Source organism: Ammodytes marinus, assembly GCF_949987685.1.
Source record: "Ammodytes marinus genome assembly, chromosome: 15".
Classification (NCBI taxonomy): Eukaryota; Metazoa; Chordata; class Actinopteri; order Uranoscopiformes; family Ammodytidae; genus Ammodytes; species Ammodytes marinus.
In genome coordinates, this window is record NC_137219.1 from 5,128,039 (window position 1) to 5,141,826 (window position 13,788).

The 13,788-nt window shown below is 42.8% G+C and overlaps 2 protein-coding genes across 6 annotated transcripts in view; both read left to right on the forward strand.

Moving 5' to 3' along the window:
* The window catches only part of numb (NUMB endocytic adaptor protein), a 46,660-nt gene extending 40,834 nt beyond the window's left edge, over window positions 1-5,826 (forward strand). For 2 of the 3 annotated variants that reach the window (XM_080042968.1, XM_080042969.1), the window contains 6 exons: window positions 332-472; window positions 943-1,147; window positions 1,415-1,714; window positions 2,097-2,240; window positions 2,817-2,972; window positions 3,672-5,826. In XM_080042968.1, coding sequence (XP_079899094.1) covers window positions 332-472; window positions 943-1,147; window positions 1,415-1,714; window positions 2,097-2,240; window positions 2,817-2,972; window positions 3,672-4,429 — 1,704 coding nt within the window. In that variant the 3' untranslated portion in view covers window positions 4,430-5,826. The remainder of the gene's footprint in view (window positions 1-331; window positions 473-942; window positions 1,148-1,414; window positions 1,715-2,096; window positions 2,241-2,816; window positions 2,973-3,671) is intronic. The other variant, XM_080042970.1, reaches the window with a different exon arrangement.
* Window positions 5,827-6,871: 1,045 nt separating this feature from the next.
* On the forward strand, window positions 6,872-13,635 carry exd2 (exonuclease 3'-5' domain containing 2). Of its 3 annotated transcripts, none has more exons than XM_080042550.1 (10): window positions 6,872-6,986; window positions 7,710-7,780; window positions 7,939-8,402; window positions 8,826-9,082; window positions 9,241-9,367; window positions 9,711-10,021; window positions 10,514-10,620; window positions 11,017-11,152; window positions 11,565-11,933; window positions 12,465-13,635. In XM_080042550.1, exons 3-10 carry the CDS (start codon window positions 7,983-7,985, stop codon window positions 12,679-12,681), a joined length of 1,944 nt encoding a protein of 647 aa, XP_079898676.1. In that variant the 5' UTR covers window positions 6,872-6,986; window positions 7,710-7,780; window positions 7,939-7,982; the 3' UTR covers window positions 12,682-13,635. The 3 variants fall into 3 exon arrangements, with proteins under 3 accessions (XP_079898676.1, XP_079898678.1, XP_079898677.1); XM_080042552.1 differs by having other exon boundaries at window positions 7,939-8,387; XM_080042551.1 differs by lacking the exon at window positions 6,872-6,986 and adding an exon at window positions 7,098-7,193.
* Window positions 13,636-13,788: the final 153 nt, after the last annotated feature.

Consider the following 13,788-nt stretch of genomic DNA (forward strand, 5'->3'; position numbering starts at 1 on the left):
TCAAAAGGAAAGGGCTCCCACATAGTACACATGGGGGAAGCTGCTGAGCTCCAGCATTTAGTAATGATAGGAAAACTATATCTCAGGTCTAGTGACCTAAAAAAGGCTCTTGGGAAGTGTGTACTCGGTGCACCTGCAGGGCGAGAGCATAGTATAGTAGTAGTGAGAGATGAACTAAGTAAACAGTTAAGCTTACATTGACCCCTGCTGGAAATCACTGGTACTACATCAAATCACATAACCTTCATTTATTTTGTCAGAGCTCCTACACACCTTTTTCATAGTTTTCTCACATATGTGCTCACATTTGATAAATATGTTTTTTTTTCAGGACCTGATTCTGGACCAGACAATAGAGAAGGTGTCGTTCTGCGCTCCCGACCGTAACTTTGAGAGGGCGTTCTCTTATATCTGCAGAGACGGCACCACGCGACGATGGATCTGCCATTGTTTTATGGCCATCAAAGACTCAGTAAGAACTCATTCTGGTACAACTATACTATGTTGTTGATTGATATTTATCTTAATTTATATCGAACATTATTAAATGGAACTGTGGAGTGCATGTTCAAAGGCTCAAACATTTTAATTAAATTATTTTGATTTGCCTTTAAAAGCATGTGAATATATGTACTGTGTAATTAATAATTGATAAGATTTATATAGCGCTTTTTTGGAGGTCACTCAAAGACGCTTAAATTGAAATAATGTAGATTACATTAGGTTTTTTTAATACAATGGCTATAATGTTTTTAGACCATGGTTGTAATGTTTTTTTTTTTTATTACATGCTGATAATTTTTAGACCCTATTCATAATAATGGGAAAATATTAATTCCTGTACATCATTGCTATGCTATAAGCTTTGTGTACATAAGACCATTATATTAACTCTGATACTTTGGTTAAGTAGTCTTACATAGCTGTGATTGTCTCTTGCAGGGCGAGCGTCTCAGTCACGCAGTGGGCTGTGCGTTCGCCGCCTGTCTGGAGAGGAAACAGAAACGGGAGAAGGAGTGTGGCGTCACGGCAACCTTCGACGCCAACAGAACCACCTTCACCCGGGAGGGCTCGTTTCGGGTTACTACGGCAACAGAGGCGGCAGAGCGGGAGGAAGTCATGAGGCAGCTACAGGAAGCTAAAAATGGTCAGTTGTGTTATTCCCCCAGCCTAAACTCTACACTAGTTTAAAATGGTTTCTTGATTTATAGTAGCATTTCCAGATCATTTTTAGTAATAATAATAATAACCTTTATTTATTATTTATTTGTACAGCCCCTTTTTTACAAGAAAGGTTGCTCAATGTGCTTGGAAATATAAATTATGAGTTAATCTTGGGAAAATAAAGTATATGTATAATTTTTTTTTTAAATATGTAGTGCTAAATTTCTTCCTTGTTTATCTTCTCCAACAGCAGAGACAGAGGTGATCATAACTGGGAACCCCGCCACGGGTTTGACAAACTCCGCGGCCCAGCAGACGGGCGGCTCCCCCTCCCCCTCGTCCTCCCCTCCTCTCTCCGTTGGCTCACTGGGACCCCAGGTCATCCCCCGCAGACACGCCCCCGTTGACATCATGGCCAGACAGGGCTCCTTCAGAGGCTTCCCCGTCCTCAGCCAGAAGACTTCTCCCTTCAAACGGGCGCTGTCACTGCGCATGAACGAGCTGCCCTCTACCATGCAGCGCAAGTCAGACTTCCCCATCAAGAACTCGGGTGAGACTTGGATCAGAAAAACACACATATAAGGGTGCACCAATTGTAATTTTCCCGACAACCTGCCGATACCAATAAAGTCAACTTACGTTTGTTCAGTTAAATGTTTCTTCAACTGAAGTGGGAGCTGTAGAAAGTGTTCTGTTTGCATTAGCAGTAGCCTATCTTAACACTGCATGATACAGATAGTGTATTTTCATGTGGTGACACAAGCTTATTATTTGGTAGAGAAGTCCGATCAAGGGAAAATAAGGCTTTTGCCCCAATCCATCGGCACACCTCTGAGTACATTCCCAGATATGAATTCTGTCCTCTCTTCTAACACAGTAAACTCCTTTTTATATGAACTTCTGTCCCATTTTCTCTTGCGTCCCCCCTCTAGTCCCAGAGGTGGAAGGAGAAAACGACAGCATCAGTTCTCTGTGCACTCAGATCACCTCTGCCTTCAGCGGCCCTCCAGAGGACCCCTTCTCCTCGGCACCGATGCCCAAACCAACGTCATCGCCACAGTCTCCTGTAGCACCAGGTAACACCAACACAAACCTCTCCTCTAACCCTTCATACCTAACATGTGCAACTGGGCATGTACACTTTAATGAATGTAGTTGATGGTGACTGTATTTTTGGCAGCTGTGCACATTAAATGTGTTCATAACTGAACAGAATAATACAATGAGTACTGACCTGAAACATTGATGCAACCTTTAGAATAACCGTCATGAAAATAAATGTAGTTTTATTTCTTTTTTGGGGACTTGCCAGGCAACGACTAAAATTTGCTATAATACAACGATAATAGAGCAGCAATATATTCAGAGTCAAAGGCATCATGAACCGACAACACACCAGTCGTAATATTTTGGCAGCTCAGTTGGAAATGATTAGACCTCTAGGGGACATTGTGTTGCTTGTCACTTTCATTTGAATTTAGACAACGCATGCATGCTCATATTTCCTCATAACTACATTTGTAACAAATTGTGTGATTAACACTTGTTTAGACTGCTAATTAACCGCACGGTAACATTGAGCATGTCTTAACAAAAGGCCGGTCCACGTTACAGTCTTGCTTGTACTAGCTCCTGTCTCTTATCTGCTGTAGTGAACGGCACAGCTCCTGCTTTCCCAATTGCTGTTGTTGCTGCCATTGCTGCTCCTGCTCCTGTTAACCCCCCAGTTCTGCCCCCCGCTCTGCCCGCACGAGACACTAACCCCTGGGCTAAGACCCCAGCAGGGGCCCCCGCCTCCGCACAGCCAGGTAAGGAGCTCTGAAGAGAGGGTAAAAGGAGGAGAAATTAAGCTTGGATATCATGGGATGCTCTCAGAATATACTGTTGAAATCGTTGGAACGTTACAATGTACCTTTGAGTTTTTGAAGGTCCTCTCTCTCACAATACCTGGATGTCAGTAAGTTCTTATTATTGAGCTGCAGTCAGACTTTCTTTCAGTTATAGCTTGACGTTTCATAATAAAATATTTATAGGTTTTCTGGCGGAGAGTTGGATATGATGATACAGTTTGGTCCAAAGCCAACACAATCCACATATTTCCAACCCTCTGTTAAATGGGGGAATTGTTGTTTTTACTCCTCGGTTTATGTATCAAATTAGATATATATATATATTAGATAATGTTTTGATGAGTGAACTTTAAATGTGCTTGTATACAGATTTGGTTACCCTATGAATAGAACAGTCTTTATTTTAGTCCAAGCTTACCGGCTGTTAATGCCTCAAACTGTATTTAAAGAGCAGATGTGAGAAAGATATCAGTCTCCTCATTTACCTCTGCCAGGAAACCAATATGCTTATTTCCCAAAATGTCAGACAATATTATTTTAAACCATAGCTGTGAACTGTCACTGATTTACTTTTTCCTCTAATCTCCCAATTAAATGCATACTTTATATTTATTCACTCATTACATTTTTGCCTCTCTGTGCACTTTCTACCAACAGGAAGTAACTGGTCGTCCCCTACCCCGGTGATCGTGGTCCCCCCCTCCTCCTCCCCCGTCATCTCCTCTCACAGACGCACCCCGTCAGAAGCAGACCGCTGGTTAGAGGAAGTCACCAAGTCTGTCAGAGGCCCACCACCACCTAACCCAATCATGGCCTCTCCCATGCCCCCCACCCAGCCGTACATCGCCCCTGTCCCCATGCCCATAGCAGCTGTCCCCTCCGTTGCCCCGGTGGCCTTCATGTCCCCTCTGCCCCCCTCCGCGGTGCCCATGCTGCCCCCTCGCCAGCCGGCCTTCCACACCCAGGCTCCATCCTCCTACCCCATGCCCAACGGACTGCCGTTCCCCCAGCACAGCGTGCCTGTGGTGGGCATCACTCCCTCACAGATGGTGGCTAATGTATTCGGCTCCGCAACGCAACCACAGTCTTTCCAGCTTCCTACACAGCAGTACGAAGCCCAGGCGGCCGTCAGCCACATCAGCCCGATGTTCATCAAGCCCCCACAGTCCACTACAGTGCACCAAGCGCCCCTCCAGCCGTCGAATGGTAACGCAACCTTTAACGGGTCAGAGAACTGGGCTGCTGCGGCCCAACTTGCCCCACCCTCCCCCGCCACCCAGCTGCCCCAACCGGGAGAAGATGCCTTCGAGGCCCAGTGGGCAGCGTTGGAGGGCCGTGGACGCTCACACACCACACCCTCCCCCACAAACCCCTTCTCCACTGAGCTGCACAAGACCTTCGAGATCCAGCTCTGAAGACTGTGTTTGACTGGACTATGAGGAGGCTGTTTTTAGTTGAGGTGAACAGATGGGTGATTGACTAAAGAAGAGAGTAGAATGTCTCTCTCTTCACTAGCTCAGCAGGGCTGGAAGGATCTGTGAGATCGAGGAGAGCATCGGGTGAATCAGTGGGGAGCAGAACTCACGCACAGCAGCGAGGGGAAGAAAAAAAAACATGCTGCTGTTAACAAGGACGCAGCTCCCCAGGCATTTCATTAGCATTGTCTGTATCGTTTTGTTTGTGCTGTGCAGCGCGAGGTCGTCATAAACACCCTGTGGACTATCTGTGCCCAGCCACACCCACCCAGCCCCCGTCAGCTCCCCACCAAACACCCAGGGGTGCTCCCCCGTCCCCCTGTCGGCCCCCCTGTTGACAGGACGAGGCCTGAGGAACTGCAGCACTGAGAGAACGTTCTCATTAATAACTTCCCAATCAGAAGAATAGAGTGAGACAATGCCAAAATCTTTATTTTTATGCATTAAGTATATTTTAAATAGCTTTGGAAATCTAACAGAAGAGTTGTAAGTAATCGTGCCAAAGGCACAGGCTAGCTACAATGAGACAAGTTCACGTTTGTGTATACAACAAATGACCGTATATATTATACATAAAATTATATATATCTATAAAGAATCTATACTGTACACACACAGCTCACAGCAGTGCTAATTTTTAATGTGATGTAAAGAGATTTTGTGAAGGGACAGCTGCTTTACTTTTGTGTATTATTATTATTTTTTTGGTTTGCTTTATTTTGGAAGAGAAATCTCTTAATTTCCGTCTGTTGCATCCCGTGATTGGATGTTAAGCATCTCACTGTAAATAGGGTTTCATTGCAGCAACAATCAATGTGGACCTAGCAATGGTGGCGGTGCCGGACTGGTTGCCTCTCTTACCTGTGCTCAGTTTCTAATAGTTTAGTACTCATCAGTACTTAACATCTTACTGCTTCTGTCTTCATTGTCATTCTTTTTTGTGTGGTAACCATCTTGTTTTTTTATTTAACGCAGTAGGACGTGTCTTCTCCTGTTTCTCCACCTCTTAATTAATTTTGCACAAGCACTAAAGTAGAAGATTTGACCTCACAGGTGACCGTGATCAACATAGTTTAGTCAGTTGTGGTTCTGCAGTAGCTGAGAAGCTACATGCTAATCCGCGCTGACCTCCGTTATAAAACTACAAAATTACAGGGAGACAAAACGGTTTATTCTCTTACTGTCTGATTTCTCTCTGTCATCTTTTTATTGTTTTTTTTTAATCAAGCCTGTGAATATGATCTATTATCTGATCTATTTTTCCATTTTGTAATTATTTCATTACTTTATTCCACTTCTTCTGAGAATTATTGAAGCTAAAAGATTGAATAAATTGATGGTGGTAGAGGAAAAAGTGGTCTGTGTTCTTGAGTGAGTATTGTCATATTTTGAATGTCTTATAGTGAAATCTATAAATGTTGATAATGAAAAGGACAGATCATTTTCTTCGGGGTTCAAGCTGGAACTGAAACGATTAGTCAATGAATTTACTTTTTTTGTTTTATTCTTAAAAAAACTAGATTTTACTTGGCCTATTTAGTGAGAATACTGTGTTTTTGTTGTTGCTTCAAACTATTGTATAATGGAATATCTTTGGATTTTGTCTGACAAAAAGCAACATGAAGATCTCTCCTTGGACGCTTAATGGTATTATTTCAGGATTTATTGCATTTCAAAGACTAAATGTTAATAGAGAATACATTCAGTCAAGTTACCCTAAAAAAAAAATCATGAACCTTAAAATAAAGTATGAACAGCAGGGTCCATGATGGTTGTACAACAATGGATCATTTTCTAATTTAATTTCCTTTTCATCACTGACACTTCGCCCTTAATCAATAAACATCACCAAAGCATATAGGATGTATATACATAGCGTACTCAACCATTTCCAAGCAAATTAAATTCTAAACACTTAAAAATCCTAGACAGTCTCTTGTTTGTATGCAGAATATGGACCATAAATGACATATTTAAAAACATAATTTAAAATGCAGTATGCTTAAAATACCTGGAAACCCTACTACAGCAGTATGCAAACCAGCATGCTTTATGGCTGTTCTGACCCACTAACCCCCAAAGATCAACCAGCAATGTGACCTGTAAGCAAGAGAGTCAAAGTCCAAGGCACAATCTTATGACCAAATAGTAGGGCCTATGTCCCAAATGTATGCATACTGCATGAAAACTATGAACTTTTTAAGGACATTTGTAGTATTTTTGGTGGTGGTATATTGTTGCATTTAATAGCATAATAATAATGTATTGAGTCATTTATTAGTTTTAAAAGATGTCAGTTGCGTCCTCCATAGTAAAGTGATTTGTGTTGTAGGTTGTTCCTCTTTCCCACAGGGGGCGCTGTCTGCAGAGCGGCGCCCCGGTGCACCAGCAGCAGCGTCCTTATAAATATAGCCCGGAAGACGTGTACCAGTTTGGCAAAGAAAATCGGTCGTACATGTGTGAGAAAGTGCCCGTGTGTTGGCGAAAAGCCTAAAAGGTAAGAGTCAAAACATAACGTATTAAGTTACAGAAAGCACTGCGCTGCTGCAATGACGTAATGTGTCCAACTGCCAGCGCGAGGACGCAGAGAGCTAGCTGTAGTGGCTAACCAGGCTTATGGCTGCTTTAACTTTGTGTTATTGAGTTAACCAGAATAGTGACAGAAACCAATGTTTGCCTTTTGAGACCTTTCTACCTAATGAGGGTAAACTAAAATGTAACGCGGTTATGTTTATGACGCAGGAACCAGTCAATGTTAGTAGAAGTTCTGCTGCTTACGCTAACTGCTATTTGATAGCTTGACGTTAAATCCAACGATGCAGTGGCAGCTTGTGCTCAGTGTATTCACTCTTATGGCCCTTTAAACTTCCTCGTATTAACCCTAAGTGTTAGTAGGTAAACAAGTTCTGCTGTCAATCGTTTTGCTTTGGTTTAACATCATGCAACTTGTGGTGACGACTATTAGCTGGCTATGCCAACCGGATAGCTAACATGACCTATGGTCGGTGCTGTGGTAAATTCTACCCCCCTTTAAAGTTTGTGACCCATTCTGTGAAGTATGGTGGCCCTGAGAGCTCAACGCACTGCTTGCAATAGATAAAAACGATATGAGTATCTTGCATGACAACTTTAAGATGATGATTATATGATAACAAGTGTATAATTTCTATACAAGCACTCTGGATTGAATTAGCGCAATATTAACCAATTTTTGTTCCAGAGAGATGCAGTGCCGGTCCAGATCACAGAAACCAAACCAGGTTTACATGGAATACCACTGACACAGGAAAGGTAAAACATCACCTACCTATTTTTGAAATGAAACAATTGTTTACATTGTCATGTTGTGTGCTTCCATTCCCTCATCAAAAGTTAAGAAAGGTTGCTAAATATTGTTCCAATGTAAGATGGCAAACTTACCTTTTTTGTGTGTGTGTGTTTGGCTCTAGGTTTGCACTTTTCAGCTTGTCAAAGATCAACACAACACGTCAACATGTCTCATCGAGGACCTTTAACCGCTGTCATAACCACGGTATTAGGAGCGACCTTAGGAGGGCTCCTCATATGGCGAGTTTACCGAACAAAACGGAAGAGGCTGCCTTCCAACCAGAAGGTGGCGGATTCTGTGGAACCCATATGTGCTGTGGAAAAGGCGATTTCAGTGGTGGAACTTCAGTATACCGAACCAAAAACACCACCAGCTCTTCTAGAGAAAGAATTTAAGGCCGTGGAATGTCAGACGCCCCCGCTGCCGACTCCCGTACAGATACCGTCGTTTGAAAAGCTTCTGGGGGTGAAACCAGTGATGGTGAGCTCTGAAGAGGAATGGCTGCAGCTGTGGCCTCTCATGCAAAAGGAGCTGTCAGTCTGCCCCGTGCTGGGGCTCGACTGTGAATGGGTAAAGACCGAAGGCGTAAGAAATACCTTTTGCATGGTTTTACCTATGAAGGGGAAAAATCCACCCTGAATGATGCAGCAGGGATTTATTTTAGTTTAGTATAATTTGGTTAATCAAGTAGGAAACGGGCTTTCTACAGACACAATAAAATCACCCTAATCATTGATCATGAGGTTTTTAATGCTTCAACAACTAGAAAGTTGAAGTTAATGATCAGTCAATAATGATTTATAATGGTTACCAACTATTTTTGACAATCCATTAATCATTTCAGCAAAAATACTCCACATTCTTTATTTTGATCCTTTTCTCCTTACTCCTTATCTATTTCTATGATCCATAATAGTGTAAGATGATCAGAAGGGTGGAATTTTCCTTTTAAACATCCTCCACATTGTTTGGGGTTTTGTCTAACCCTGCTCCCATATCCCATTGCAGGTTTCCGCTAAAGGCCGATCCTCCGCGGTGTCCCTGTTGCAGATGGCCACATACTCCGGTCTGTGTGTGCTGGTGCGGCTGCTGACGTTTCGTAGCGGACAGCAGCCGTTCCCTCTCAGCTTAATGGAAGTCCTCAGAGACCCACACGTTCTGAAAGTCGGCGTTGGTTGCTACGAAGACGGCAAGAAGTTGACACGTGACTACGGTCTGTCCATTACGTGTACGGTTGACCTGCGCTACCTGGCCTTAAGACAAAGGTACAGTTTGAACGCAAAATTGTTTTTATACTCTTGTCCGTTTATAATAGACACATTGTATTACACATTATAATAAAGCTGGCTACTATTATTAACACACTAAACACCAACAACCTCTAACATTTTGATCCCCTTAAATTCTGTCTCCATTTTCCCAGGCAAACCAAAGTGAACAATGGCCTGAGTCTGAAGTCTCTGGCGGCCGATCTGTTGAATGTTTCTCTAGATAAATCTCTGGAGCTTCGCTGCAGTGACTGGGAGGCAGATCAACTCACACTGGAGCAGGTGGTTATTCATTGTATTGCATCTTAAACAAATCCCCTTTCAGATTCTGGATCATTTGGAATTTAAAATGGGAGTTCTGGTTTGGGCTGCGGCAACATTGACATGTATTTTTTTTTATTGTTTGTTAGACAAGAGATTTACAATTCACACAAGTTGTAGTTTTTTACAATGAGTCCATTTATTTTTTAACAAAGCATGTACAATTGTACAAGTTGTGTAGCATTTTAAAAGTTTTTAAATATTTTTATTCACCCTATCCTGGAGTGATATTCTGGAGGCATCTGCTCCACCACCGGCACATCTCCCTGTTTTCCTCTTACCGTTTGTAATGTCTTTACACCAGATGACTTACGCTGCCAGAGACGCCCAGGTCTCCATCGCTCTGTTCCTCCATCTCCTCGGGTCCGGTTCTGAAGCCGGTCCCGTCCCTTCCAGCGGAGGCTTCTCTTACTCTGACCTAGCGACCCGTTGCCAGGGCCTGGTGGACGTTCCCTTCAGGGGCCGAGGAGACGGAGAGGACAAGGCCGCTGACGGAGAGAGGAGGCGCAGGAGCAGGAAAACGCCCAGCTATGAAAGCCCCGAGCCTGGAGATCAACAAGTCCCAGACCCTCGAAAGAACAAGAGGAAGCCACTGGGTGTGGGCTATTCTGCCAGGTAAAGGATAAGCTCTTAGCTGTCAAAAAGTGGTGCAACAGATCAAAGTTGATCCATGATCTGTACCGACCGTCCGAATGTTTGGTGCCTGGGTTGTTTGGAATGGCTCAAGGTGAATGTGATGATGTGAACACAAAGGCTATTTTTCAATTCACTGTCCCATGTTTACAGGAAGGATGTTCAAGGCCCCATTGTGCACTTTTTATTGTTTTTATACATTTTAAAAGTTTTATTTAAACATTTGATGGACACCTTCGGTTAAGTTTTTTTTTTTTTTTTTTTTTTTTTTTTTTTATGATGATGTGGACTCATGCCATTTTTTTTATATTCACTGTCAGCATGTTTAAAATAAGAAAATAAAATCTATTGAACGCAAAGTTATCTTTAAAACAGTTAAAAGCTTATATAAAAAGTCTGAACCCTTCAACACATGATTTGGGGCCTAGATGCAAATCCAAAACCATCTTTTAAGTTCCTCTCTGTGTGTTACAGAAAGTCTCCCCTCTATGATAACTGCTTCCTCCACGCTCCCGACGGCCAGCCTCTGTGTACCTGCGATAAGAAGAAAGCCAAATGGTACCTAGATAAAGGAATAGGAGGTACACTCCATAACTCCAATGTGTAAACACTAAAACACCATGTCAGAGATACACCTTAGAGCTACAGCATGTAACTTTTCTTTTTATATATGTATTCCTCATTCAATAACTTTTAAAATTCACACCTTTTACCAGCATCTTTAAACCGTCTTTCTCAGATGTTCACATGGTCTTATCTGCTGCATGTTAAACTATGCATGCTTCAAGCCAAGCTGTGTATTTGATATTATTTAAAAAATGCATCATATGAACTAAAAAAGGAAAGCTGTTTGGACACACATTATGAATACAGGTTGTTACTCTCCACTTTGGTTAATAACTAGTGATATTTTTCTCTTTTTCTATGCATTTTCATATCTGAACATATCATTTACTTTGTCTCTGTATTGGACCCAGTGCTGCAGAGTGAAGAGCCCTTCGTAGTGAGGCTGCTGTTTGAGCCGTCGGGACGTCCCGACTCCCAACAGGACTATTACCTCACTGCTAAGGAGAATCTGTGTGTGGTCTGTGGCAAAGCCGATTCCTACATCAGGTTTGACATTTTAATGCTTCTGAAACTGAGGGTCTGACAAGAGAATTTCGTGGACCATAAGAATTTACTGTAAAGTGCATAACTGCTAAGGTATTAAAGTGCTAATGTTATTGCAGAAAATCCCCCATTTCAAAGTGCTAATTGGACTGCATGTTGCCCTATTGCACACGTGTATTAAGTGCTGGTATGGATTAGATGGCAGATCGTCAGAAGTTTGAACCCAAGTGTTTAAAAAAAAAAGATCATTAAATTATATCACAGTCTCAATTAAAAGTTGAAAGGCTTGATAGGCGGTACAACAGCATATTTCACTTTCAGACAGAACTATAAAACCCCTTTAATGTGTCATGTAGTGACACTTAATTACCTGCCAGATCTGACTTAACTCATATTCTCCCTTTTGCTCCCTCAGGAAAAACATTGTGCCACACGAGTACCGGCGCCATTTCCCCACGGAGATGAAGGACCACAACTCCCACGACATCCTGCTGCTGTGCACCAGCTGCCACGCCGCCTCCAACGTTCACGACGGCTTCTTGAAGCAGACCCTGGCCGAGGAGTTCACTGCTCCCCAGGGCTGTGAGGAGGGCGTCCGCCTGCTGGAGGACTCGGACAGACGGAAGGTCCGCTCAGCTGCCCGGGCTCTGCTCACCGCCGGAGACGCACTGCCCGAACCGCGGCGAAAAGAACTGCAAGACCTGATCAAGAGTTTCCTCAATACTGACGAGACACAGGAGCTGACGGGAGATGCTCTGCAGCAGGCCGCCAGCTTGGAGACCAGGTGAGCTGTTAACTGCTGTTTTAAAATGTATAAATTAAGGTCATTTTGATTTGATAAGAGATGGAGATGCGGAAAATATTCATGGGGGAATAAGGAGGAGCTTTTTGCACTGCATGTACCAGAGCAGGAGGTGTTGGTGCGACTGAATATTAGAAGTCAGAAGGAATAAGCCACAATGAACTCACAGCAAATTAAAGTATATAATGATGGATATTTAATTATTGGCTTAAATTTAAAAAAATATATATATATATTATTAATAGCCCAGAGCTTAAAGGTGGAGTCAGGGGTTCTGGAGCACGCTTCTTGTATCACTTTTAGTAAGAATCTGTGAATATCTCCTCACGTTCGTTCGTGTGTGTGTGTGTGTGTGTGTGTGTGTGTGCTTAAAAAAAGAAATCCACTGTTAATACACACCCTAGGCTCTCTACATGGGCACGTTGCTAGCTAAGATGTTTACATGCATACATAGACTGATAGACTTTGCTCGTCTTCTCACCACTCCTCTATCTTCCTATTTATTCATTTTAGGATTTTTAACGAGTCGTACGTGCCCCATGGTCAGAAGGTGGTGACGGCCCATGCAGAGCTGGGCCTGAAGGGTCTGATGGAGCTGGAGTGCCGCTGGAGGCAGCACTTCCTCACCGCCATGCAGCCCAGACACCTCCCTCCGCTCTGGTCCGTCAACCACAACCACAGCAAGTTCCTCCGCAAGTACGGAGCGGACCTGCCCATCCAACTCAACTGACTGTCGGCCTACGCTAAGCAAAAGGACCGGACGTAGCAACCGACCACTAAACGACACTAAACGGTTTGGATTTGAAACTTCCAATGCCACTCTTGTTAATTTTCCAAGCCAAATAGCTATTTTACTAAGCGAATAAATAAATAAATGTATCTTATCAACTAAGACTGAAATGTTACCGGCCATGTGGCAGCTGTTAAGTTACCACTCCGGGCGTTACGAGGCCCGCGATGAGGAAGTGTGTGAGCGAATACACTCGATCGGCGATGGACCCTCGGACGACGTTTCACTCAACTAATAATAGTCTTGAGAATAAAAGGACTTGCTTTGTAGAGAGAGGAACATTTTAATATGACCTTAAATTATTTGGCGCTCCACCTCCTATTTGTTTCCAGTCTATTGTCTGTTTTAAGTCAATAGATGAAAGATGAATTTCCAAAGGTGACATCTTTATCAAATTTCAACCCTTTTATGAAAAGAGGTGCTTGTTTTGAAGATGCCTTTGGGCCTGTATGTGTCAGATCTCAGAAATTGTATTTTTGCGGGGGGAGACGACTGCTATCCACAGTAAAGTTGGCTCTTTCAGTTGCTCATATAAATATATATATATACATTTTGTTTGTGTCCTGCTGCTATATTCTCCCGACGGTTGGGACACTTCAATGGCTCATGTTTTAATGTGCCTCTTAATCCCCAAACCTGACCGGAGACTTGGCCCACAATCATGACACAAGCTCGTTACCGCTAACTCGTTACACTACGACGTCGATTTCCAGAATCCAAACTACAGTCAAGAAGAAAAAAGGTGCCAACTCTAATGTGATTATGAAACAAAAATAAGCTTAATAGTAACTCCGCCCCCTGACTCCTCCACCTTTGCAAGGCAGATGTATCTTTTTAAGTGTGATGAATTTATTTACAACACAGCTGCTTTGTCTTTATTGCTAGATGTAAGCCTTGGAGCTGTTTTGTTTTTCCTAAATTGTGAATGATACAAAAAATAAAAGTAATGTTTGTATTAATCTTTTGACTTATTCTGTTGGTGAACACAAATCTTCACACACACACACACACACGCGCATGACAACATTCACTGTTTTAATTTTTTTT